Here is a 21,318-nt window from a genome sequence, read left to right on the forward strand (position 1 = left end):
ATGAATACAAACCCAATTGGCTAGAAAATCAGCAGCAGAAGTAGCCCCCAAAATACATGACGGACCAAGATATTAGTTGAAGAAGCCATACTACGGACACGTCGCAAAAGGTATGTGTAATCCCACGACACCTAGCAATCGGACCGAATCCATGCGACCATAGTAGCAGAGTCCGATTCTACCTCCAATGTAGAATGGGCGAGGTGAGCTGCAAGCTCTAAGCCCTCATGAATAGCCATAAGCTCTGCGTAAAGGATTAGACGATAACCTAGGAAAGATCCAAAAGTGCCTAAGAGCTCTCCTCGAGAGTCATGCAAAATAGAGATAGTGAATGTGCATATCACTGTGCAGAAGTAAACAAAGTATGCAAGCATGATAAAAACAAAGTTCATGATATGTGCCTACGCGATTATTATAGAACGAACCTGCTATAAAAAATGATGCAGTGACTAAGCTGGAAGAAATGGCCACCTAAGATGTGAATTTGCTGTTATTTGATTCAACTCTTCGGCATGGCTCCTGAGGTTTGAATCAGCCTATGGCAGGCAAGTGAACAAGCTGATGTGGCTGTTGTAGATAGCTTGATGCCCTTATCAACATCCTTCTTCCATGAATCTGAATCTATCTGTCCAACAACATTGATAGGAATGCACATAGAAGTGATACAGTATATCTTGTTATAAAGGAACTTATTAATATTGTAAAGTACCCCCTCAGTTATTCTGCTTTTGCTAACTTTGTCAGTGTCTCCACTGCATTCTGTTCCACACAGTCAAAACATTTTGCATTTTGGCCCGTTTCTAACAAGACAATCTAACTTCCAAGCTTTCAACTTTCCCCAAGGTCTCTGGCACATTTTTAAGTTTGGAGCAGCCAGAGAAAGACAGCGTTCTAAGAGATCTCAAACCTTTTATGGTACTTGGAAGACTCTTGAGATTTTTGCAATCTTTCAAATTCAACAAGACATTGCCAGAAAGAAGTTCAATAGATGCTGGCAATCCTCTTATAGCAGTTCCTTCCAAATGAAGCTCCAAGAGCTGATCCCGGCTAGAAATTTTCTATGGGAACTCTCTGAATTTCAAAGGGCTGGAGAGATTCAAAGTTAATAGATATTTTAGAGCACTTATGGTCCTTGGAAGACACTCAAGATTTTTGCAGCCATTCAGAGTCAACTGAGCAAGTCCAAATAGAAGTTCAATTGATAATGGCAGTTCTTTAATATCAGTTCCATCCGAAAGAACTTCCCACAATGTCTAGAAATTCCTTCAATTTCCAGCAACCAGAAAGAACAAGTGTCTTAAGAGATTTCATAAAGATCTTGCCTGGAAGAGTTGAAAGACTTGTACAACCTTTCAAATTCAACAAAATCAGCTTCTTTGGAATAGAAAAAATGAGTGAATCTCCTGCAACCTTGTAAATCTTTCAGAAATCAGCTCCCCTAAATTTGGCACTCTTGTGAAGTCTGATTGGTCATATTAGAAAAGACTTTAGCACTGACATGCATCTCTTTGTTGTTAAAGCGATCAAATATGATGCTTCAACTACATCAGTTACCTAAACATTATAACAAAAAATAATTGGGAACCAAAAAAAAAAAAAAATGAAAGAAAGAAAATATTAATAAATCTATGCAAAGGTTTAACTAGTTAAATAAGTGATCATGATCCCAAAATTGCAAGTTTTCAACCTAACTGAACATTTACTTGTGCTTTGTGATAATACATGGCATATATCTGCTTCCTCCCACAACCTATTGCAGTTTCCAGGCTCCTAAGGGGATTGCCTCCTAACAATTTGTCTACCCCATTTCTTGTAACTACTCATGCATCCACAGTCCGCTGAAATCAACTACAGTTAATAGAGATTTTTCAGTAGGACCAACAATTTTCATAATTGGGTCAAAATCACAATATTTGAGAATTTTTTTCACATAATCTCTATACTTCCCTTCATATAAACATGCAATATCGAGAAATATTTTCTTCTCCGTTTCTTTTGACCCATCAAAACTTATTTGAAGTACATCAAGAATCTCATTTTCAGGATCTCCCTATAGTCATTGTAGTATAATTCTGAAAATATTTTCTTCTCTGCTTTGGAAATTAATGATCTTCTTCTTCATATTTATTCTGAAAATTCAAAAGCATAAATGAAAATAAAGAGAACTGCATGGCATAAAACTTACAACTTTGATTATGTTGCAAGCAGCATAGTAATTTTCTTAATAAGAATTCCGACAGCAAATATTCTAAGCTCTAACATCAAAATATTTTAAATTTCAACTACATGTCAACGATGTGGAATTCCAAGGCATCTTCTATTGAACAAAAACAAATAATAATAACCAACAGTTGTCAATTCTTATCAAAGTCTTCAAATTGACATTGTGGTCTGTTGTTTAACGAAAAAAAGGAAAATCAATAGTTGTCAATTCCTATCAACCAAGTCCTCCGACCAAAATTAAACATGGGGGTGGAGAAAAGAAAAATAAAAATCAAATGTTGAATCCTCTTGATTGTTTCATGGGTAAATCTGACCTAGATCTGAGTCCATATTTAACATATTCATCGACCCATTTACAGACATGCCATGAATTGTAAATTAAGCCAAAGATTCGCAAAAAACAACAAAGAAACAAAAAACAGACTCTGTGTTCAGCCACAAATGGGCTATTTCACAGCCAAGCACAATGGTTATGGAAGATTGCTAGTAAACAAATGAAGAAAATTAATTGCTTTTCACAGGTTCAAGAATTAACACTATTATTGATTGATTCTCTAGTAGAAGAAATAATTTTGAATAAAGCACAGCATCATTCCAACAAATGTGATGATATTTTTTTCATTCATTCCATGGCCTGACTCTGTTTTATGTCTAAAACTCAAGAAATTCTTCAATTCCTTCATTCTACCACATCATTCACGAAACAACAAATAATCAAATTCTGTCATGTATATTTCTATTTAGAAATTTGCAAAAAGGTTAGCCGCTAGAAAAAGAAAATAATTGATTAGATAAACACTGGGTTTGCACTGTGTTTGTGGTAAAATTCTGTTAAAGACTAAAGACTCTCAGAATCTGCTCACTAGCTATGACTCACGCAGGACAAACCTTCACGAATTGACCTTGTTGATTGATTGCTTTTGCTTGGGAAACCATAGAGTTGATGCAACACATCAGGTGGGATGCACATTCCTTCGTAGGCATATTATCGAACACGTCCTAGGCACGAGAATTATACCATTATTCCTCAACAACTCCTCTCTTGAACCTGGCCTGCGAATTCCATATAATCATTCCTTTGTCTATTCATATTCAAGCTGAGATCGATCATATTCACAGAGGAAATGACAAGGAAGAGCGTGAGCTCAATAAACACTCTCTAACTCTTCGCTCTATATTTGTTTTGAGAACTTAAGCTAATCAGGCAAATATATTTGTTTTGACGAAAAGCAGAGGATTTTCGTTAATTGAAAGAAAATAAAAGGATTCATGAGCCTACCTTTCTTCACGAGTCCTGCAGCGGAATGATTGAATGTTGGATCACGTTAATGGCCGGAAGGAAATCACAAATGGAAAACCTCCTTTTGATCACAATATAAATGCCTTCTTTCTTCAATGGATTGTTCAATGTTCTCTTTTTTTCAGCATATGGATAAGAGAAGAAGTTGAAGAAGCAATTGTTTTTTTGTGTTGTTGGGGGAAAAAATGTGCACTCACATTGAGTTCCAACTCAACAAGTACCGAAAAAACTGTACATAAATAATCAAAATTAGCAAAGAAGAGAACATAATCTCCTCTAATATTGACTGATTGAGTGATTAGGAACACTTAATCTATCACATCCAAAAAAAAAAAGAAAAAGAAAAAAGAAACACTTAATACATAATAATGTAAGACAAACATTCATGGGAAACAATGTTGGAATACAAAACTGCGAGAAAACTTAATGCTTTGAGCGTGTTGGACGCACTGAAAGATGATGAAAATTTACCGAGCCAATTGCGCCCGGTACACCTCCATACTTCAAAAATTATCTCAATACCCTAAAATCTATTTTTGCCGAAATTTTCATCGATACCCTTTAAAAACGGATAGGAAATTACTAAGTTATCCTCATTTTAAAACATTTCAACTCAACGGACAGCACCTCTCCCTTCTCTACTGAAGCAAACAAACACTCATCTGCTGCAATTCCCTCAATTATCAAACTCAAACAAACAAACACTGCAATTCCCTCACTGACATCACCTCTACTGAAACAAACATTCATTCTCCATATATGGTAAATCGAACTTCAACACGAGCAAACTAAGCCTGAGAAGGAGAAGCTGCCACAACTGAGAAAGTGAAGCATAGTTCGTCACTACATAATCGCCGGAGAGAGTTGATCATTTACTGCAAAATTGTCAGAATGTAACTAGTTGAGACAAGTAATTCCATGTAATTAGTTTTCTTGTTACTATTCAAGGGAAAAAAATAAAAAAGTTAGGGTTTTATATTGAAAAAATAGATTAATTAGTTGTGGGTCTCTCATAACATGTTCGAAAACAAATTTCTAGTTGTTTTGCTGCATGCAAATTGTGAAAAATTAATGGATTGTGCTGATTATAATTTTGTTATGTAATACAAGATTTGGTCGTGTAAGGTTATGTAAGATTCAAGGTTGTGTTTTACACGACCTTCATGTATTGCACGATTACACGACCTTCATGTATTGCACGATTACACGACCTTCATGTATTACACGTTTACACGACCTTCATGTATTGCATGTTTATACGACCTTCATGTATTATACAATTATACGATCTTCTTGTATTACACAATTACACGACCTTCAATTCCACATTTTGTTTCTTGTCAATAGAATCTGCATATTACATTTAGTTTAATTAGGCTCACAATAAATTGGAATTGTACATATACCTTTACCTTGTGAAATGTCATTAGTTAGAGAGATTCTTAATTTCCAATTATAAGTCATGGTAAGTCATGATATGTCTAGTTATGAGTGAAAATATTTTATCACTGCGAATGGTGTTTTTATGTGTATAACATTACATTAATTTCCTATAGCTGATATTTTTTTTCTTAATTGATTTCATGGATTAATTATATGCAAGCATTCCTCATGTATGCTTGTATGCTTGGCCAGAGGAAGAAAGCACTTTGAAGATTAAAAAAAAAAAAGAAAAAAACTTTTTAAATGGCTGTAATATGTTTAATTGCGACTTTAAAATTACACGAATTTTCCATTAATCATTAGATTAATTTAGTTCTTTAAAGACTTAATTTGTGCTAAGAATTTATATTTGCTGCTATGCAGAAAATGTCAATGAAAATTATTAAAAAAAGAAGTGAAATTAAATTGGAATTTAAAAAAATTCCAAATTATCATTGGTTTGAATTGTAACTGGTGGCATAGGATCAGATGTCTTAAGTTTGAACTTCATTGTGATTTTGAATTCCGAAGTATCTATATCAATAACTTCAGCTATCTTCTCCACCAATGCGGCATATGTTGTCGATCGTGGTATCATTATCCCTTTAGCCTTTGAACTTTTGAACTTATACTCGTCATTTTGTTTAATTCATTCACCATTGAAGAGAATAGACACGCGTACCAAAACCATATCTGATAATACAATAAAAACAATAATATTAAATTTCATATACAAGTAACTACACGACCTACATGACCTACACGACTATATTACTTACACGACTTACACGACTATATTTCTTACATGACCTACACGACTATATTTCTTACATGACCTACACGACTATATTTCTTACATGACCTACACGACTATATTTCTTACATGACCTACACGACTTACACGACTATATTACTTACACGACTAACTATATGACGTACACGGTATCAAAAGAATGCACGACTCGAAATATTTTCGCCATAAATAAGTTATATTGCTGAAAAATATAATTAAACAACCTACATTGCATATATTTCTACGTATAAGAAAAAATGGTGAAAATAAAATATTGTAATGTGAGGAAAATTTCTAAATTTTCCTAAAAATTAAAAAATTTAAAACCCAACAACATTAACATACCTTATTGGGTTGTTTAATAAGCAATGCACCTTTAAAGAAAGAGTGGGTGTTAAAGAAATGAATACATAATTGTATTTGTGTAAGAAGTTATGAGAGATTTTGAGAGATTCTAAGAGATTTTGAAAGAATCGGCAGCAAAAATAGATTTAAGTGAAAGAAATGAGGAAAGAAATATGAAGACAATTCATTGAGTGCATTTGATGCATTCATTAAGGGTATTTCCGACTTTGCTCACATTTGTTAGGGTATCCATGAAAACCAAAAAGGGAGGGGGTATTTAAATAATTTTAAAACTATTAAAGGGTATTTAATTAAAAACCCCAAATTTACCTTGTTAAAGATAATTCATCTTTATAAAGATAATTTTAATTTTGTTTGTTTCAAAGAAATCAATGAGAGGATTTCATGCTTTCTAATTAATTCCTCCAATAAATTTAATAATATATACATTGTAAAATAATTTCAATACTGTAAAAATATTTTAATATTTTGTAATCTATTAGATATATTTTAGTATATAAAATTAAATTTTATAATAAATAGAATCATAATGTTAAAACAAGTGTATTAAAATTTAGATTATTTTGAGGGCTGTAGATGTCGTTTTTCCTATTATAATTGCTATATTAGAATGAGAGAAATAAAAAACCAACAAGCACAGACTAATGATACGAAAGTTTTCAAATTACATAATTCAAATGAATATATAATTTATCTAAGAAATCAAAAATCCAAGTTGGACTGCAATTTCAATTAGGTAATAGCGAAACATGAACATAATACTAAGCATGAGTATAAAAAGGCTTTGCTCTTTATTAGATTTCTTAAATTCTTGTAGCTTGAGGTTCTTCATCATCAGTAAGGCTTCGCTCAAAAAGAAAAAAAGAAAAAATCAAAACACAAACACAATATCTAGAGATGTTTAGCTACAGTGGCCTATGCCTTCTTTGGCAAGCTTAATTTGTTTTCTCAGAACAACTTGCAAACTTAGAGAGAAAATTTACCTCATCGATCATCAGCTTGTTATGGGTTTGTAATAATTTCCCGCCCTTTCTAACCGATTTAACAGCTACATACTGACACTAATGCTCTTCAAAACGACAGTATTTTCGGGTCGTTTGATCATTATGTATAATTGAGTGCACGTGACCAACGCGTGCACTCACTTACTAAGTTTAGACAACTTGAGCCGGACGCCGTACACGAGTTCTCTAGGAGTAACTGAGAGATCATATGCAAAGAAACAGCATTTCATACTATCATTTATTATTCAGCCGACATTGCATCTGGTCTAGGAATTAGATTTTGGTTCATTTTGAACAATAGGCATATGTGGCAAATATCACTTGGGATTTCTCCTCCTTCCACTGGTAGATTACAGTCGCTGAGATCCCATTTTGTTAAAGAACATAAGCCTGATAGAGAAGGTAACATCAAATTAGTCATAGGATCTGATCTCATTCACATCATATTGGTAGGGAAGCACAAATCCCATGATGTAGATGATAGTGGTCCACTGCTTTAAGATTCTTCAAGATAGAAACAGACGTTGGAAGTTGCCTAATTGCTGTTCCATTATTATCAAGCTCTTCTAAGTGTTAGACCCATGAAAACTTATGTTAGGCGCAAATATAAAGGGGCAGGGGCTGCTAAGTAATTTTAGGGGCAGGGGCAATTTAGTAACTTTATTATTAATTAGGGTTTAGCTATAAATAAGAGATTATGGAGTCATTTAGGGTTTATGTTGAGTTTTGTCTGGTATTAGGAACCATTAGGAGTTTAGGGAGAGATTGACCTACCTCTCGAATTGTAGGTCAGGATTGATTGTTTGTTTTCTTTTGATTTAATCAATAAATGTCAGCCCTAATTTAGCCCTAAGTTCTATCAAAGTGGTATCAGAGCAAGAATCCTGAGACAATGGCAGCGAAGAAAGTGGACGAGCTTGAAGAAAAATTGGAAGCAGAGGTCAGATCACTCAAGGCTACGATTGATGAGCGATTCAACACCGTTCAACAACAATTTTCATCTCTTGAAGCCATGTTGTTGAAATTGACGGAACTCCACCTCAACCCTCCTCCGGCAGCATCGAGGGGCCATGGTGGTGCGGCAGGAGAAGGATCTAGGGTTACGGAACCCGTGGTAGGCGACGACGCAGAAATCAGAGTGATCGGGCTAGGTGACTCAGGGGCGTTCGGGGGTAAGGCACAACCTGGACAGGCTGAATTTGGGCCCGAGCAAGGAGGATTTGGGTCTGAACATGTTGGATTTGGGGGCGGTAGGCCAAGAGGAGGGATTTCTGGTGAGAAAAGGAGCGGTTATGGCCGAAATACGGCTGGGCAAGGGAATCCAGCCCACTATGGTGCTGGGCAAGGAGACTTTTGGGCTAGATCTTCAGGATTTGCAGACACTGGAGTAGATTGGGAAGGTTGGAGACCTTCCATGGCACGAAATTGGGCGGGTCAAACTCAATTTGGAGTAGATTCTAGGGTAAGGAAACTGAAAATGCCTATTTTTGAAGGCGAGGATGCCTATGGATGGGTGTATAGGGCAGAGCGCTATTTTGCCGTTAATGGACTATTAGAAAGGGAAAAATTGATGGCGGCGATGTTATGCTTGGAGGGAAAGGCCCTTGCGTGGTTTCAATGGCGAGAACAACGACAACCAATGAGGTTGTGGGGTGAATTTATGGATCGGCTGTTGGAGAGGTTTCAGGCCACTCAAGAGGGAGATTTGTATGAACGGTTTTTTACTCTGACCTGTGAGAGAACGGTTATGGAGTATAGGGAGAAGTTTGAGTTGCTATCAGGGCGTCTAGGGGGGCTTCCAGAGGCGGTGTTGGAAGAATATTTTATGAAGGGACTGAAGCTAGAAATCCGAGCCTCACTACACTTGCTAAGGCCGAGAGGGTTAAGGGAGTCAATGGAGTTGGCACAGATGATTGAGGATAAGAACACAATAGAACGGATTAATAGGAGCAGTTCAGTCGATTTTTCATATCGAAAGAGCACACCATTGGTAGGACAGAAAACTCAGACTTTGGGGTTTCAGCAAGAGTTCCAAAATACACCATTGGGAGGCTAGAAAATGCAAATGATGGGTTTACAAAGAGATTCCCAAAGGGATCGGTTTAGTGGGGCATGACTAGAGGTGACTTTCAAACGCCTCACAGAGATAGAGATTCAGGATAAGAGGGCGAATGGGGTGTGTTTTTTATGCGATGAGAAATTTTCACCAAGGGCATTGATTTAAGGATAAAACACTACAAGTCCTGACTATGTGTGACGAGGAAGAAGGCGAGGAAGAAGAGGCAGTAGTTTCATAGATTTCACCTTGAGGACAAGGTGTCTTTTTGGGAGGGGAGTAATGTTAGACCCATGAAAACTTATGTTAGGCGCAAATATAAAGGGGCAGGGGCTGTTTAGTAATTTTAGGGGCAGGGGCAATTTAGTAACTTTATTATTAATTAGGGTTTAGCTATAAATAAGAGATTATGGAGTCATTTATGGTTTATATTGAGTTTTGTGTATTAGGAACCATTAGGAGTTTAGGGAGAGATTGACCTACCTCTCGAATTGTAGGTCGTGATTGATTGTTTGTTTTCTTTTGATTTAATCAATAAAAGTCAGCCCTAATTTAGTCTTAAGTCCTATCACCAAGCTATCTACTTTCCCCAAGTTCTCTGGCACATTTTCAAGTTTGAAGCAGCCAGAGAGATTCAGAATTTTGAGAGATTCATAATTTTAAGAGATTTCAAACCACTGATGGGACTTGGAAGACACTCGAGATTTTGCCAATCTTGAAAATTCAACAAAACAAGGCCAGTTAGATATTTCAACTGACAATGACAATTCTCGAATAGCAGTTCCATCTAAAATGAGCATAGTTAGAGATTTCATACTTCCCCAAAACTTTTTTAGCTTCGAGCAACCAGAGAGCGTTAGAGTTCTTAAACATTTTAATCTACTTATAGTAATTGGAAGACTCAAGAGATATTTACAACCTTTTAAATTTTGCAAAAAATGCTAGAGAGATATTCAATTGACATTGACAACCCTCTTATAGTAGTTCCCAATAATCAAAGCGCCAATATATGTTCCATACGTCCCATGATCTCTGGAAACAATCTGAATTTCAAAAGGTCAGAGAAATTCAAAGTGGAAGGAAATTTTAGAGCACTTATGGAATTTGGAGGACACTCAATATTTTTACAACCTTTCAAATTCAACTGAACAATTCCAGATAAAAGTACAATTGATAATAGTAGTCCCTTAATATCAGTTCCATCCAAAAGAAGCTGCCGTAAAAACTTCATATTTCCCACAATCTCTGGAAATTTCTTCAACTTTGAGCAACCAGAAAGTACCAATGTTTTTGGAGATTTCATAAAAATTGACCTTAAGTTCTGAAAAGGATGTGAAGATGTCCATAGAATGAACCTTAAGTTCTGAAAAGTCATATACCATGCATTCGACTACTTCAGTTCCTTAAAAATCATAAAAGCAGATGATAAGTGCAGACTAGGATGTGAAGATGTCCATAAAATTATTTATCTATAGATTTAAAGCATAGAATGTTGAGCAAAACAAATGTTTGATAGAATGAGTAATATGCTCAATGAAATGCCTTTATGAGTCAAGCATGTCAGATGACTCATAACAGTGATTCAGCAAGAGATGAGAATAATCTAGAATAGTCATGAAGATAAGATCAAAGATTGAATTAAGCAAATGTGGGCAGACCTTTCTCAGGGCACAAAGTCGTTTCCTTCGGATCAATGTAACGATGACCAAAGGATCTCTTTAAAAGCCTACATTGTGCAATTGATAGCTTGGGCAAAGGAAAACATTTTGTACGTGCATCATAAAAAAATTGGTTTTGAAGGCTTTCGTACAAAGAAGTCCAAGAGCTTCATCATAGTATAGTTGCTTAAGGACCAACAATTCGTCCACTGTATGTGTTGTCAACGATGCTTATCTCTGGATGTTATGATGATCCTGCTACCTGAACTTTCTAGCTAACCTTTTTATGTCGCAGGCCACTTCCAATTATGTTGATAACATTATATACATTCCATTTTGTTAGGAAATCTGACCTCCTTTTTCTGAGGTTTATCTAACGTTGGCAAGAAAACTACTTACTTCAAATTCATGATAGATCAAGTTATAAACAACCTTTGTAAGAGCTGCCTTACCTATACCTCCCATATCACATATCCCTATCATACGAACATCATTAGGCCCTTTATCCATTAGAATTGTTAGCTTCTCGAAGTGCGAATCCATTCCTACCAGCTCCTTAAGAGTCTATGATTTTAAAGGAATTTTGCTTGATATCTCATTGACAATCTCCATAATAAAGTCCGATTCATTCCTGCAGGTTGAATAGAACAAGAAAAGATTTGTGTTGGTGAGCTAAAACTAGTGTGAGTGTAACGTAGTGTCAAAAAATTACATAATATATATCTACAAAACGGAAGTGATAAAGTCATAACTTGTGTTTGATTAATATCTAAGTTATTCTTCATGTAACTCTTCTCTAATTTCGTCTATAACTCTTCGTATGTAGATATTCATTGATCAAGTTATTATTTCAATTAAATCCTATGATTTTAACAAATTCTTATACATTTATTCTACTGTCTCTCCATGTTCTTATGCCTAAACACTTGATAAGTTCTAGAATCCCTCTGCTCTACCACATCATTCACCCAACAACATAGTATAAAATCTTGTCATGTAAAGTTTTTTGGAAAATTGTAGGCAAGTTGGTTGTTGCAATAACGAGATGAATATGAACGCTATTTTGGTAAAATCTTATTGTTGATACAAATATACACATGCACATGCACACACTGAACATGAAACTAGTAAATAAATATACTGAATAAATATTGGCAGTTTTTTAATAGTGGAGAAATCCAGACACCTTCTTACTTATTATGATTCATGCAGAACAAACAAAAATTAGTTGATCTACATCTTAGAAAATTAATCATTAAGAATAAGAATGATTACCTATCTTTCAATTCCTAGCCAAAGATATTAGCCACCTCTTGCAGAGCGCCTCTCCATTTTTGCACCTTCTCTATATTCTCCTTTAAGAACTTCTTCATGATTAGCAATCGCTTCTTGAAAACTTCCTATATGTTTCCTTACCACTGTTGGTTCAACATCATAGAAAATTAGAAAAACCAATTGTTGGCGAACATGACATGTTCTTCCATTCAACAATCTTAACAAGTTCATCCAAGCACCAAGTTGAAGAAGCACAGTTTCTTGAGAAGACAATAACTGAAATTCTTGATTCTTCAATTACTTTAGACGGTGCTGGTGAAATGGATATTCCTCTTTCACGTTCTTTTTCATCACTGAATACATTAATTCCAGTTTTATTCAAAGTGGACTAGAGGTGATCTGAAAAGTTCTTGCAGTGCGGGTGTCTTGTCTTCACCTCTAAAGCTCAAGCAGACATCGTTGTTCCCGGGATGCTCATGATACAAGCAATTGACTCCACAGCCTCTTATTGCAATAAGTAACTGGCTGTTAAATAATCGTACTTCAGCAAACGAAAATAAAATGCCAGCAAGTAAATTGAAACAGCGGAAAACACCCGGAGTATACCAGTAAAGTGGCAACAGTTTTGGTTCCTGGCAACAAGAGAAAAAAAAAATTTCCCATTCAACTGCTTTAATTGAATTTCTTATGTGAATAAATTGTAGCAACAGATGTATCGTCTCATTGTTCAACACATCACGTGGGATGCATTCCTTCTTGGGCATTTTATCGAACATAATTTCTCAAACATTCCTTCCTTGAACTTGGCCTGCAATTCTATATAAGGTGAGATCGATCATCTACATATTTGTTTTTCTTCCTTCCAATGCTTGAATTTCTTCGAAAATCCCTGCGATATAATTTACTTGATCTAGGTTGTTCTAACTTTTTTTCCTTTTTTTTTATGAATCCTCACCAAAGTGAGGAGGTTTTATTAAAATAAAATAAAAATATAGCAAGAAAACCAGCCAAACTAAAATTACTAAAGCTAGCTGAACAGATAGCTAGGCAGCCTAAAAACATCCTCATGCAAAAGAGAAGCAACATGAGGGGTGCAGAGTCCCACCAAGTAAAGGAATCCACCATGGCACCTAAATTGCTCAAACAATCAGCTTCTCCATCAGCCTCCCTGAAGACACGAGAAAAGCGCAACGTCATGGAATCTATGAGAGCAATACAATTATTCCATCGATGAATAAGAAACCATGGGCGGAAGCCGCTTTTTACGAAGATGAAGCACAGTTAAAGTAGATTCACATTTGATCCACAGCATAGTCCAACATCCAAAAGAAGCATGCTCAATCGCCAAGATAACAGCCAACAGTTCAGCAACAAAAGCCGTTTCAACATGTAATGGACAAGAGAAATCCCCCAGAAATTCTCCCTCACAATTTCTGAACACAGCCCCACAAGCGAAAACATGCAAAGAACCTTCAGCGATTTTTTACTATAAACGTAAGCAAATTTTTAATTTTAATACACGCATTAATGATTTAACTAATTTTATGTATGTATTTATATTTTTAATTTTTTCTCATTCCTTTTTATGTAAGCGTGAGTTGAGGCTCGACCCCGATCCAGCCTTTAAATTAAAACCTTGTTCCTTATACATGGGCCCAAATGAGCTTGGGTCATTTATTTCAAGAGTAGCCCTTTGACATCCCTTAAAATTTCTTATAAAACTCATTTTCTATTAAAACTACTTGAATAACTATAAATAAATTTTTTTTTAATTTTAAATGGGATTTCAATTAAACACTTAAATAAATTAAGGTTTTAATAAATAATTTAGACCCACATCATTTCATAATTTATATCTATATTTATGAGAAGATATTTAATTTTAATAAATGAGTTTATATTTTATAAATTAAATAAGAAGTATTTTAGGAAATAAAATTCAATAAGTGGTGTTGTCTTTTACGTTTCAGACAGATCACCAAAACTATTGGTGTGTTAAAACTTCACTTACTTTCAAATCTTATTGAAGACAATATGAATTTGATCCAACTTAATGCTAGTTTATATGATGTTGGTTTAATGCCTATGTTGGGGGTGTCAATGCCTTTGCTTTCAACCATTTCAACTATAGACAACAGATCTCTGATGTATTTTCTTTGTGATAAATATACACAATGTGCGTCTTGCAACACTTTAATTCCAAGGAAATAAGATATATATTCCTAGGTCTTTTAAGGCAAATGCTTTCCTAAACTGAGTTATAAAACTTTTTAACTTTATAGTACTTGGACTTGTAATGAGTGTTTCTTCTTATGAAAAGAGAGTTATCCAAATTAGTATTAATAAAACCACAATGCAATAAACAGCTTTTTAGCTTATCAAACTAAGCTCTAGGAACTTGTTTGAGTCTATATAGACATTTGTACAATTTGCACACAAATTCAGGTTTCTCAGCATTAATAAAGCCTTTCGGCTGACACATGAATACTTCCCTAGTTAACATATATAAAATAAAAATTGCCAACTGAAATTGAAGATGCATGCTTACTGAAATATTCAGAGAATACTAAGCAGGCTTCTCCCTTTATTTGAGTTCACTAAATGGATTCTTGATGTTGTGGTTCCTCATCACCTCAACATATGTAGTAAGGCTTCGCCTTGACATTGTTGCTACAACCATCTTTGATGCAAAAAAAATTTGAGGGGATCCATTCAGATTATAAGTGGTAAAGCGATTCCATTGGATTGTAGTTTTGTCAAACTCCTCCATATGAACTGGGTGAATATCACACCTCTCACCTCCGATCCTGGCCAGAACACACCCCTGAGAAGTTACAGAATTTATGATTACAGTCCACAAAGCATTTGTACTTTTCATGGGAATGAATGGAAAAAATATTATCTATTTATTACAGTCCACCGCATGGTTTTAAAGTTTTTCTGGACTTTCCCGCACTTTAAAATTCTAGACCAGAAAACTACTCTATTTGGCAATGACACAGTCCACAAAGCATTTGTACTTTTCTTTGGCTACTAATGCATGATAGATTGAAAACGAAAATGAAGCTAATGAGGAGGCATATTCCAATAGGCATTATATATGATCATTATGTTTTTTCGGTGAAGGATATGTTGCATGTTCTTAGGGATTGGATCGTGGAAAAAAGACTTTGGAACCGATTCCTCCCTATGGCACAATGCCATAAAATCTTTTCTCTTAATCTAAAGGAATGGACTTGTCAAAATCTATTGAGTAAAAGGCTGTTGGGTTCAAATTTGAAGTAGAGTACTTTATTTAGAGTACTTTGTTTGGAACTTTGCAAGTTCGTTAGTGAACATCAAGCTTGCTTGGCATTGTTAAAGTCTTGGAAATATGATGGATGACCTTCAAGTAGTGGGAAGAGTTAAAAAGCTTGACAAGGAAAATTACAATACGTGGGCAACATTGATGGAGTCTTGCTTACAAGGTCAAGATCTCAGGGAGATTGTTTGTGGTAACAATATGAGACCACCAACTGAGGATGCCGCTTTAAAGAAGTGAAGCATTATAGCTGGAAGGCCATGTTCGCCATCAAGACTACAATTGAAGAAGAAATGCTGCAACACATAAAAAAAGTTAAAATACCTAAGAAAACTTGGGATACTTCTACAGTGAGTTTTTCAAAGAAGAATAACATATGGCTACAACTTTTGAAAAATGAGCTACTATCAATTTTATAATGAAACATGACAATTGACGAGTACTTAAACAAGTTAAAATCCTTATGCCATGAAATTTCTAGGTTAGATTCTACTGCTGCAATTTTTAAATCTAGAATAAAGAGAATTATTGTCAATGGTTTGAGGCTTGAGCTTAAGAGCTTTGTTACAGCTATCTAAGGTTGTCCAACTCAACCAATTTGAAAACTTACTTGCTGATCAAGAAGCAATTGACAAGAAATTGAATGGAGCCTTAGTAATGGATGATGAGGAAGCGTTTTTTATTGATAACACTATTAGAAAAATAATTTTTACTGATATTAAGTTGCTGATACTAAATAAAAAATATCAATATTTGATGACTTAAGTAACTTTTAGTGTGTTTTACATAGAGTAATGATACAACCACAAACTCTTGTACAAATTTATTTTGTACAAACTGACGTGGTATTAATTCATTGGTTGAATGAAAATATAAAATAATAAAAACAAATCATGTGGGCCAAGTGATATTGAATTCAACCAATCCTATCATGCCACGTCAGTTTGTACAAAATAAGTTTATACAAGAGTTTGTGGCTATATCATTACTCTTTTACATATTAGTGCCGGTGGTTATTAATAATATAGTATCATAAACTCTTACTGATACTAAGATATATATTTTTAATTTTTCTTATTTCAAACGACGTAGTTTTACTTTTAAAATTAGGGCATCTTAAATTCAACACTTGTGAAATTTTTTGGCCTTAACGAAAGTACTATTCCCTCTTCATCTTGCCTCTCTCCCAAATCCTTCCCACTCATTTCAAGAAACCCTAAATTGAAACAAAACAAATCACCCAACCTTTTCAGTCTTAACAAAACAATTACTCTCAGTCTCCCAACAAAATAAAATCATCCTGGTTTTACTTTAGGAAGCGTATGGGTCTTGATTCTTCGGTCACCACCAAAGACAACCAAAGGATAAAAAAAGTCAAACAAGATGAGGAGGAATAAGAAAGAGGAAGAGCAAGTCAAAGAAACTAGCTTCACAAATCTATATGAGAACTCCTTGTTCGAGGTGTTGAAACACGCGGACACCAGAGAAACAAATGTTAGTGTTTGCTCTATTTCTTTCATCGATTTTCTTTCTCTTTTTGAGATTTTTCTAATTTTCTCTTAATTTCGACTGTGATTTTATTGTTTCTATAGCTGTAGTTTGATTAATTTTGATAAATTTTGCTTGATTTGATGGAAAGCATGATTTATTACATGTCTGCTTGAGATAAGCCGGTTAGTAATTTTTTTTTAAAAAAATAATTATATGTAATATTTGTTTTGATTCGCATATCATAAACATGATGTTATTGTCTACTAACTAATTATAGACTTCGATTTACATTCACTTAAATAGGATATGATTATGTATCCTTTTTTTTTTTTTTTGGCTGTTTGCTGATTGTGTTATTTATAGTGTTGTTATTGGCGGTTTATATGCTGAGTAGGGCAGTATTTTAATTGAAACAATTAAAGATATGGGGAATTATTAGGTAGAAAGTGGCTGCAGGAGGAGGTTCTTCTATTTCAGTATGCCTAAATAGTATTCATTTTGCCCCTTTTTTTTTTTACTGCTGACTATTGTTCCTTGTGAATGTGTTTCTAATCCAGAGACTTTGCCCTGTGGTATCCACTTTGAGAAAGTACTCATCTGCAACTAAACAGGTAATTGTGCCTTTTATAACTTATTACTTGTAATGCACTGATTTTGGCTGTATGACGATTGTATTCTTCTATATGTATAGGCTTTTATTATTATTATTAGTGAATCAGCTGATATTATTATTATTAGTGAATTTGGCTGTATGACGATTGTATTCTTCTATATGTATAGGCTTTTATTATTATTATTAGTGAATCAGCTGAATGCTTAAGAAATTCTAATACTAATAGTTATGTTCTTCATTATACTTACAATGTATGGATTTTGATGCATTTTAAGAAGAATATGAAATTAAATATTTGACTGTAGGGACAACAAATATGTTCGAGCTTTTATTAGTATAATAGTATGTGAATTAAAAATATTATAATTTGAATAAACTCCGAAGCTTTGAAACTATGCACTTTCATGTTGCTATTTGTGACAGTGGATTTTGATTGCTCTTTGTTAGCGACTCGCTTTTGCTTGTTTGATAATGTTTATAATTCGTCCATCTCATTATACTTGAAAGTTGGTGATTCTATGTAATTTATAAATCCAACCGGTATCTTTTTATTTAAATCAGTAGGCCAGAAGCAAAGCAATCTTTTTATGCATTGGCTGTATTAGTAAATCACATAGATAAAATCACAGGGTTTATATTGTTACTTATTTCTTTTCTGTTTGCAGGAAAATTCCAAGGGATTTGACAGAGGCATCACTATCTGGTGCAGGATTATCCATAATAGCAGCCCTTTTTATGTTGTTTTTATTTGGAATGGTAGGTTGCCGCTTGCATAGTTGTGCCTCTTTTGTCGGATATCATGGGTGCATTTTGCATATTCAGTGTATATTATCGTCCACCTGGATTGTTTGTGTATCATGATGCTTTCATGGAGTTCTATTTGGCTTTTCATTGTTTCTAGAACAGATTAAATTTAACAAAAACTATTCGCAATTTTTCTATAGGACCTGATTTAAGACCCACTGGTTCTGAATTCCACTCAATGCTTGTTATACATTCGCTTAAGCATGGAGAGGAAGCTGATGATGATTCTGTTGAAGGTTCTCATACGCTAACTGCCAATAATTTTGATAGTTATTCACATGAGTAAGTGAGCCTTCTCTGAACCACAACTTATAATTTTTATTTTCAATTCTGTGATCACAATATTTCTCTGCTATGTGCCAATTGCAATGATGCCTTCTTTGATTTGTATTATATTTCCTTTCCAGGTATCCTATTTTAGCTGTCAATTTTTATGATCCATGGTGCTACTGGAGTAAATGCCTGGTATTTTTATTTTCACCTTTTGTTTCTCAAATTTTGTCTTGTTGCTTTTTGATCATTGTTGTCTAGATTTACCTTACTGGATCTATTCTTTCTCATGTTTTTGTTGATTTAATTGCCAGATATAATATTTTAAATTTATTCACTTGGATGTCATGTTTGTGCCTGCTCATATGCACACATTGCTCTGTGTGTCCACTGACAGTTGCACAGAAATTCCTTCATTACTTTGGTTAACTCCATTGCTCTGTGTGTCCACTGACAGTTGCACAGAAATTCCTTCATTACTTTGGTTAACTCCATTGGTCTCTGTGTTTGTGTTTGTGTTGAACTTTCCATGCTTGTTATACAACCAAGCATGGGTTTTCTTTTGTTTGTTTGACTGTATTGTTAGACTTCCTCTCATGATGTTGTTAATAATTTCTCCTCTTTTTCTTGGACAACGGTTAAAATAATTTTATTGTTAATATAATATGCTTGTCTTGCATGCATTTATATGCCATTGGGAAACTATGTAGATTGCAGCATGTAAATTTTATCAGTTTTTTTATTGTGCATGTCTTGAATGGTGCAGGATGACTTACAATAAACCAAAGCATGTATGTGGGTCAAAACTAAATAATCAGAGCAAATGTCAAATTGGAACATGGAAACAATAATAGAAGACTTCATTTCGATTACCGAAAGAAAGAATCCGCGAAGCAATAAACACGTGTTGGAAGATTGTGCTGTTACTATATATCAGATTATAAATTATTTGTAGTTGGTAAACAAGGTAATAAGTTTCAAACAATGTAATAATTTTTAAATTGTTCATTGCAATGTAATAGTTTTCATATTGATGAATGTAAATTTCAATTCAAATGCCAATTGCAAATGTTCAATTTCTATTATATGGATTTCTAATTTTTTTTAAATTTTTCGCAAATAAACATTGATACCAAAGTATCGTTATATTTATTATGCTTTTGTATCATTATTTGTTTGATAACATAGTCTCGTTATATATGTGATGTTCAAGCATCAATATTTTTTTGATACTACGGCGACATAGATTCGTTGATACAAAAAACTCGTGTCAGTAAGTTTCTTGCACCGTATTCAGTGACACTAAATTCGGTATCAGTAAAACAAGTTCTTGATATTAAAATAGTATCAAAGAAGGCCATTTTTTTACTAGTGTAAAAAGAGACATCGATTCAGACAATATAGCTGTAAAGTAATGTAGGAAGCATATTAGATAAAATAAATTAGAATTTATTAGGAATTATAATATTTGGGTATTTAGTATTTTATTAGAATTTATCTTATTTTTTAAACTTATTCGATCATGTTTGGAATTCTAATCTAATTAGCATTTTAAATTATTTATTTTATTTAAGAAGGATTAAGATTAAGTTGGCTACTTAGTATATATAGGCTTCTTACTAATAGTTCTTTATAACATACATAAACTTATCATCAATAATATTTAATATTTCTTAATTGAGATACTTTCTTCGTCGTAAGAGCCTTTTTTTCTTGAATTTTAAAAAACGTATGTTATAATGAAATTTAGTATCGCTTCTGCGATGCGTCAAGTGGTATCAGAGTCTTTCTTTGTATTAGGCAGAGCTTTCCTGACCATCAACCATTCCCCATACACAAATCCTCCCTCCATCATCCATTGTTTTCATTAAAAAAAAAAGAAGAAGAAGAAGAAAAAGTTAGAAAAATAGCAAAACCCGAAGCCACCTCACGTCCATCGTCTGCAGCTGCTACCTCTGTCATTCTTCACCTTTTTCATGCTTTAATAAAATTTAACATAATGCTCACTATTTTGTATATTATTAAGGACCATTGAATGATTAATCATGAAGTGTATATTATTTTTCACATCAATTTAGCACAACCTATACCATGAAATTATGGATTATGTTACAGTGAATACTTTTATATGGTAGGAATATAAGTTTAAGTTTTACAAGCCTATTTTCATTTAATTTTCCAATATCACTTTGTTGATTTCGTAAAGTTGAAATTAACATAAATTCTTAATTAGCTATATAGTTTATGAATCATGAAAGATTGTTTTGTTGATATTCATTGATTGTGGTTACAAAATTTTATGTCACTAAGAGGCTGATTGCATTTATGATGGTAATTAATATAATAAGTAAATATTAACTCCAATAATATTCATGAAATATTATCTATTTATTTTATATTCTCGTTATAAAAGCATGGTTTTGGATATTTTAACTTAAATTTTGACACAAAAAATGAGCCATTAATCTCTCACAATCTAATGGTTAATATTAAAAGTCAATCACCCTAAGATTAAATAAATACTTTTAGGTTGATCAAGTTCTTAACCGGCCATATGTTACTTTGAAATGGTCAAAAATTTTTCTTGGTGTTTGTATTTGCCAAGATTACATAATATATTTTCTTCTTGGAACAAGAAATTTAAGCATATTTATCTAGGCAGAATCCAGAAGAAATATACTTATATTGATTCTATTGGTGACTCTCACGTATTCAAATATGTAAAAAGATAAGTAGTTATAG

General features: G+C 33.9%; 2 protein-coding genes across 19 annotated transcripts in view; one reads left to right on the forward strand and one right to left on the reverse strand.

The window, feature by feature from the left end:
• Positions 1–21,318, reverse strand: part of LOC112496821 (TMV resistance protein N-like) — a 164,023-nt gene that overhangs the window by 76,783 nt on the left and 65,922 nt on the right. The window lies entirely within an intron of this gene.
• The window catches only part of LOC107175198 (uncharacterized), a 58,135-nt gene continuing 53,340 nt past the window's right edge, over positions 16,524–21,318 (forward strand). For 2 of the 6 annotated variants that reach the window (XM_052437058.1, XM_052437056.1), the window contains exons 1-5: positions 16,526–16,892; positions 17,447–17,500; positions 18,168–18,258; positions 18,447–18,588; positions 18,714–18,771. In XM_052437058.1, the coding sequence (XP_052293018.1) occupies positions 16,782–16,892; positions 17,447–17,500; positions 18,168–18,258; positions 18,447–18,588; positions 18,714–18,771 (456 nt within the window). In that variant the 5' untranslated portion in view covers positions 16,526–16,781. Of the gene's footprint in view, positions 16,893–17,446; positions 17,501–18,167; positions 18,259–18,446; positions 18,589–18,713; positions 18,772–19,310; positions 19,639–21,318 lie in introns of those variants that run through there. The other 4 variants (XM_052437053.1, XM_052437055.1, XM_052437057.1 and 1 more) reach the window with 4 other exon arrangements.

This window comes from Citrus sinensis, chromosome 3 (genome assembly GCF_022201045.2).
Source record: "Citrus sinensis cultivar Valencia sweet orange chromosome 3, DVS_A1.0, whole genome shotgun sequence".
NCBI classification, from domain to species: domain Eukaryota; kingdom Viridiplantae; phylum Streptophyta; class Magnoliopsida; order Sapindales; family Rutaceae; genus Citrus; species Citrus sinensis.